The 7,324-nt window shown below is 41.7% G+C and overlaps 1 protein-coding gene across 2 annotated transcripts in view; it reads right to left on the bottom strand.

Annotated features, from left to right (window-relative positions):
- Positions 1 to 809: 809 nt before the first annotated feature.
- The window catches only part of VMP1 (vacuole membrane protein 1), a 143,338-nt gene continuing 136,823 nt past the window's right edge, over positions 810 to 7,324 (bottom strand). Inside the window, exons 7-8 of one of the 2 annotated variants that reach the window (XM_017877424.1) lie at positions 4,712 to 4,814; positions 810 to 3,324 (exon numbers count right to left, since the gene is read on the bottom strand). In XM_017877424.1, coding sequence (XP_017732913.1) covers positions 3,181 to 3,324; positions 4,712 to 4,814 — 247 coding nt within the window. In that variant the 3' untranslated portion in view covers positions 810 to 3,180. The remainder of the gene's footprint in view (positions 3,325 to 4,711; positions 4,815 to 7,324) is intronic. The other variant, XM_017877423.1, reaches the window with a different exon arrangement.

Here is a 7,324-nt window from a genome sequence, read left to right on the forward strand (position 1 = left end):
CCGTCTCTACTAAAATACAAAACTAGCCTGGCATGGTGGGTGCCTGAAATCTCAACTACTCTGGAGGCTGAGGCAGGAGAATCGCTTGAACCTGGGAGGCGGAAGTTGCAGTGAGCCGAGATTGTACCATTGCACTCCAGCATGGGCGATGGAGCGAGACTCTGTCTCAAAAAAAAAATAAAAAAATAAAAATAAAAAAAAACAACCACCACAAACTTCATTCTAGCATTCGTAGGGAATGGAGACGTGGCCACTATCCAAATGAAAGTAAAAACCTCTTCCTTCCCAGACTCATACTCCAGATTATGCATACACAGAGAATGCAGAAAACTATGGGAAAACTGGACATTGCACATTTTCATGTGACACGGTCTTTTTTTTTTTTTTTGTCTTGCTCTGTCGCCCAGGCTGGAGTGCAGTGGTGCTATCTTGGCTCACTGCAACCTCCACCTCCTGGATTCAAGCAATTCTCCTGCCTCAGCCTCCTGAATAGCTGGGATTACAGGCGTGTACCACCACGCCCGGCTACTTTTTTCTATTTTTAGTAGAGACAGGGTTTCTCCATGTTGGCCAGCCTGGTCTCAAACTCCTGACCTCAGGTGATCTGCCCGCCTCGGCCTCCCAAAGTGCTGGGATTACAGGCGTGAGCCACCGCGCCCGGCAGACATTGTCTGTTTTAAGGGAGGTGCTCCTCAGCTCTTCAGTGATAAACTGCTAATGTCTTGCACTGCTTGACAGTCACCAAGTTGGAACATGATAAAACACTGCAGATGTGTAAGGCACAAAATGAGACTTGTACAAAGTAGAGATGGAATTGCAAGAATTCCCAGGCCCTCTTTTTATTTACGGTGATTCCAAACCATCCACTTGCAAATTCTCTGGTCTCTCATCAGCTGGAATTAAGTAGGTACTGTGTATCTTTGGGATCATGTAGTTGTCTCCACTTTGGTGGATACGAAAAAGGAAGGCACGAACAGCTGAAAAAGAAGGGTATCACACCGCTCCAGCTGGAATCCAGCAGGAACCTTTGGGCACGCCACAGCTGAACACTTAAAAGAGGAAAGAAGGAGAGCTGTTTTTCATTTATTTTGAAAGCAAATTCATTTGAAAGATAGTGCATAAACGGTCATCATAAGTCAAACGTATCAGTTACACCTTCAACCTAGGAAACAAATTTTTTTTTTCTATTTAATAATACACCATACTGAAATTATTTGCCAATGAATCCCAAAGATTTGGTACAAATAGTACAATTCGTATTTGCTTTCCTCTTTCCTTTCAGACAAACACCAAATAAAATGCAGGTGAAAGAGATGAAACATGACTAGAGGCCGACTTAGAAATTTATGCTGACTCGATCTAAAAAAAATTATGTTGGTTAATGTTAATATCTAAAATAAAGCGTTTTGGGAATTCTTTTCAAAGAAGGTCAAGTAATAGTCATACTGCTAGAAAAGTCCCTGAAAAAAAAATTGTTAAGAAGTATAATAATCTTTTCAAAACCCACAATGCAGCTTACTTTTCCTTATTTATTTATTTGTGGTCATGAAGACTATCTCCATTTCCCCATAAAATCCTCCCTCCATACTGCTGCATTATGGCACAAAAGACTCAAAGTGCCACCAGACAGAAGGACCAGAGTTTCTGATTATATACAATGATGCTGGGTAATGTTTAAATGAGAACATTGGATATGGATGGTCAGATGAAAGATACCAAAATGTCAGACAGCCCATCGACTGGTGTTGCCATGAGATTCAACAGTCAACATCAGTCTGATAAGCTACCCGACAAGGTGGTACAGCCATGGAGATGTCACGATGATAGGCAAAACAAGCAGACATTCAGGCAGGATTTGATTAAAAAAACAAAACAAAACAAAACAAACAAAAAAACCCAGGCATTTCCGGCCTGTTGAGATCGAACCCCAATTCTATTCTATTCTGTTCTATTCTATTCTATTCTATTCTATTCTATTCTGACATAATGCTCATAATGCTCCTAAAGGAAAAAGTAAAATTACTTATTTTCCTCCCAAGCAAAACAAAATGAACAAGTTCAATCAAAAACATCCCAATGGAAAAAAATAACATTAAGAATAAAACACTTACAGAAAGGCAAGAAAACTAGGTTACATATAAATTTGTGTCTGTTGAAACCAGAGTACATGCTAGAAAACATTAACACAGATACGACAGAGTGTGGTTCTTTTTAGAAACGGGTAATTTCTCTCTCCAGTATCCTTTCACTTGTATGAAATATCTCTCCTCTCCTGTTTTCACAAACCAAGAAATTCCCAGGTAGGCCAATCTCAGAGGTATCATTTAGCAGTATGCAGCAGCCCAGTTTCAGCATAACAAAACATGCCTTGGTAGTGGCTCTCTCACGCAAATAAAAGAAGGCTTAAGAAATCTTGTTGTAGGTGGATTACGCAAGGCTGCCATTCAGCTGGTATAAGCTAAAAGTAAAAAATCAAAACGCTCAAGAAAACGGACACAATTTTGGAATGATCAAAGATGTCTTTATAAAGTTTTTTTCAAGACTTCATTCTAAATATACAGAATAAAAAATGGTGTCAGCTCACTTGTAAGACACCAACCAGATTTTCCTTATACTGTCTCAAAATTTAAAGATCAATTTCCCCAGAGGGTATGCAATGCATCATAAAATGGCCCTTTTTTCAGGGTGGGAGAGGAAGGTTGGGCAGGATGGAATATTAAATTGTAACATGATAAACATGCAAGACTGTTATCCAATCTAGATAATTTATATACATTTTGATGACTTAGGAAAACAAAGCAATCATTTGTGACAAGCCTAAAAAGCTTGACATATTTAACATACTTAGGAACTTTTTTTGTGTGGTGGGAATTCTCTAATTGTATCATGTGGGCCTTTTGAAAGTAACAAACAGAAGGCCAGTCTGTAGCAAGTTTGCTGCTGAACATCACATTCCACCCTAAGAACACACAAGGTGGATTGGATTGAGGGTGGATACCTTACCTTAGCACAGAAGGAAAAAGTATGTCAGTGCAAAGAATGGACTAAACTGCTTTCAGGAAAAAAGTTGTAAAAATTGATACAGGTTGGAAAAGGGAATTTTCCTTCCTGGCTTGGAGTCCTCCCAATTTAAGGCAGAACCCATCCACTCCAATTTCTGCAGTTTAAAACTTTCTCTGCTTATTTAGTTTTCTCCTCTGAGTTCAACCGCTGCTGGATTCGTTTGGCATAACTTTGTGCCATGGAGTTAATGATAGATAGGATGAAGTAACACACCATCACAACGACCAACTTTTCAAACATCCAGGACAACCAGTTTTCTCCCTGTAGAAATAAATGCAGAACAATGCAGTGAAAAAGGCTTCATTAGTTCAGTAGTAAAAAGAGGATCATCTATAATGCTTTAAGGAAAACAATGAAAACTTGAAGTGTGTAACTTACAAAACCTTAAGAATTAAAACTGAAAAGTAAGCAACCCCAGCTACTCCGAAACACCCATTCCTCTCCTTTTCACACCCAACTAGCAAGATTTCACGTTGCTGGATGTAAAATCAATGTTGAATCATACAGTTTAGAATGGGGTGAGTGTGAGGTTAGCTCTTCTACTAGGACCCAAGAATAAACTCTTTGATTAAACTCAACTCCGAAGTTACCACGAGATACTTGTGAGTACTGTCAAGACAGTTAAATATTTTTGTTCTAGTATTAGGAGCTGTTTTTAAAACACATAAATGTATCTGTTTCTGATGTTATGTTTGGTCAATTGAGGGCAGCAAAGGTCCACACAAAGAGTGCAAGGCCATTAAAAAAACGGTGCTTCTGGCCGGGCGCGGTAGCTCCTGTCTGTAATCCCAGCACTTTGGGAGGCCAAGGCGGGCAGATCATCTGGGGTCAGGAGTTCGAGACCAGCCTGGCTAACATGGTGAAACCCTATTTCTACTAAAATACAAAAAATTAGCTGATGTGGTGGCGTGCGCCTGGAATTGCAGCTACTTGGGAGGCTGAGGCAGGAGAATCGCTTGAACCCGGGACGCGGAGAATGCACTGAGCAGAGATTGCGCCATCGCACTCCAGCTTGGGCAACAAGAGCGAAACTCCTGTCTCAAAAAACAAACAAACAAACAAAAAAATGAACCAAACCAAACCAAACAAAAAATACTGTGCTTCCCTCGAGTTTCCCATTTCAGGTTATTGCTTACTCATCCTCTTCTAGTCATTTCCCTCTGCCTCAGAATCGTTTACAGAAAAGATAGTCTAAGTTTTAAAGTTCAGCTATGGTGAGAACCTTGGTTTATTAAAAAATTATCATTTTCCCATGGGTGAAAAGAAAAATAGAGTGAAAATCAAAGGGAGATATTCAAGTCACCTCAGTAAGTCTAATACTTTGTTATGCTGTAAGTTTTAACTTTTTAATCCACCTGGGGAGTATATCTACTAATTTAAGATCAAGGCAACAACTCATTCTATGTAACAGAACCATTATTTTCCATTGGCTCCACCCTTGTTTTTGGGAGAAGATGTAGAGAAGTACACTTTCTAGTTTAAGACAAAGACAAATTTCCCAGTAGAGCATACACAGACACTCAGCTTCTGTCAAGGAACACTGGCAAACCAACCTCACTTATTTGCCTAAAAATGTGAGTGAGAGCTGTGAATGTAATTTCAGCCTGAAACTTCTCAGAGGGGAGAAGAAACCGGAATAAAGTCTTACCTGTGGTGTGCCCATTTCGCTTTTGTGGTGAAGCTTCTGCCGTTGAGCCTCCAGGTACTCCTGAAATGGCTTCTGCAGAGATGGACCTATGCCGGGGACAGCACTGGAAGCAGGCAGGGTACAGTAGCCCGAGGAAAAAGACACATTTGGGAAGAAAAGCAGGAAAAACGTTAAACAAAATGCACTTACCACCTGGACTCAAAAGGCAGGGATTGGATAGGAAGAGGAATAAAATATAAAAATCAGAGAACTGCTGAAATTCTGTGAGCTCTTTCTAGCAAAAAAAAAAATTCTTCCTTCTAACAACCCCTTAAAAAGCAAAATCTCTCCCACCAACATGTCTGGGAGAGACTAAGCTGTAAATCAGGAACCGCTCCCAGCAAAAGAGTTAGTCCCAGAGTAAGGCCAGCTCAGCTGATACTGTACTCTGGTGTGGCACAAAGAATAAAATGAATGACTTCTCAGAAGTCCCACATTTATCACCACCAGTTCCTGTAAGAACTGGTTTGAACCAATTAATAAGGAAATGACTTATGCTTGTGTCATCCCTAGTTAAAAAAGAAACTGCCCGCCCTCTCTCGGACTTGTCCCCTCTTCTCAGAGGGGGCGGTCTTTCTCAATCTAAGTCCTTATTAGGACAATCTGTGCGTCATCCTTATCCAAAAAGAATGCATTAGCAAACTTGGGAGGCACCTCCCACTAGTCAGAAGTCAGTGATTAACAAAGGAACAAAGAAGGAACTATGAACTTTGAATCATTTCATGGTTTATGGTAGACGGTTTGCACAGAAACTCCAGTACATTAGTAACAACTTGTTCTGAGATGACTGGGATAGTGATCTTTGATACACTTATGTACTCGGAGCTCCTTCTCACCCAGAATACATGGAGGCAGTGCTGTTAAACTGGTTTGGCAACTGTAGCTAACAGGCTCCTGTTTTAGACATGCTTGCAGGCGTTTTTAAAAATGGTAGCTTGGGGCAACTTAGGAAAATCAAACATCTCTATTTTCTGTACCTTTTAGTTTCTTATCTGTCACATAGGGCTAAGGACGTAAATAAGTTCAAACTCTTTCTTAGAGCCAGCCAAAGAGATTCCAATATGTACTTGCAACACTGCCTAATGCTTGTCCTGTTAAGTATACTGACTCAAATTCACTTCACTTCTTTTTTTTTTTTTTGAGACGGAGTCTTGCTCTGTCACCCACGCTGGAGTGCAATGGCGTGATCTCGACTCACTGCGACCTCCACCTCCCGGGTTCAAGTGATTCTCCTGCCTCAGCCTCCCAAGTAGCTGGGATTAGAGGCGCCCTCCATGATGCCCAGCTAATTTCTGTAGAGTCGGGGTCACCATGTCGGCCAGGCTGGTCTCGAACTCCTGACTTGAAGTAATCTGCCCACCTCAGCCTCCCAAAATGCTGGGATTACAGGTGTGAGTCATGACGCCTGGCCTTACTTCACTTTTTTTTTTTTTTTTGAGATGTAGTCTTGCTCTGTTGCCCAGGCTGGAGTACAGTGGTGTGATCTTGGTTCACTGCAACCTCTGCCTACCGGGTTCAAGCAACTCTCTGCCTTAGCCTCCTGAGCAGCTGGGATTACAGGTGCTTGTCACCATGCTTGGATAATTTTTTTGTATTTTTAGTAGAGAAGGGGTTTCACCATCTCGGCCAGGCTGGTCTTGAACTCCTGACCTCGTGATCCCCCTGCCTTGGCCTCCCAAAGTACTGGGATTACAGGTGTGAGCCACCGCACCTGGCCTTCACTTCTTTTCTAGAACAATTCCTTGCTACTTTTTATAACAAAAAGCAGGAGTAGAAGAGTTTGTGCTATTGTATTTTTATCAGATGCTAACACATCCCTAACTTCTGGCTGAATTCTTTTCTTTAATCCTATTTATCTATCATCACCAAATACTTATTTGATTCTTTTTGTTGGGAAAAAAGCCAAAAAAACAAACTGCCCACAAGGAACTTAAAATCATTTATGGGGATTTGGATTCAAAACACAGGCAGATGCGCACGCGCATGCACACACACACACACACACACACGAACTGATCTGTGAACAAAATAATTTACAATTCAATATTAAAGTTTTTGGTACAGAAGATATATACCAAAGGAATTGGAGGGAGAAAAGAGAGATCAGTGAGGGATGAAGTTGTCAAAAAGGTCCTTTAGGCCATGTACGGTGGCTCATGCTTGTAATCCCAGCACTTTGGGAGGCCAAGGTGGGAGGATGGTTTGAGCCCAGGAGTTCAATACCATCCTGGGAAACATGGTGAAACCCTGTCTCTACAAAAAATACAAAAATGAGGCCGGGCGCGGTGGCTCAAGCCTGTAATCCCAGCACTTTGGGAGGCCGAGACGGGCGGATCACAAGGTCAGGAGATCGAAACCATCCTGGCTAATACGGTGAAACCCCGTCTCTACTAAAGAATACAAAAAACTAGCCAGGCGACGAGGCGGGCGCCTGTAGTCCCAGCTACTTGGGAGGCGGAGGCAGGAGAATGGCGTGAACCTGAAAGGCGGAGCTTGCAGTGAGCTGAGATCCGGCCACCGCACTCCAGCCTGGGCGGCAGAGCCAGACTCCGTCTCAAAAAAAAAAATTAAAAA

Source organism: Rhinopithecus bieti, unplaced genomic scaffold, assembly GCF_001698545.2.
Source record: "Rhinopithecus bieti isolate Rb0 unplaced genomic scaffold, ASM169854v2 scaffold_10657, whole genome shotgun sequence".
Lineage (NCBI taxonomy): Eukaryota > Metazoa > Chordata > Mammalia > Primates > Cercopithecidae > Rhinopithecus > Rhinopithecus bieti.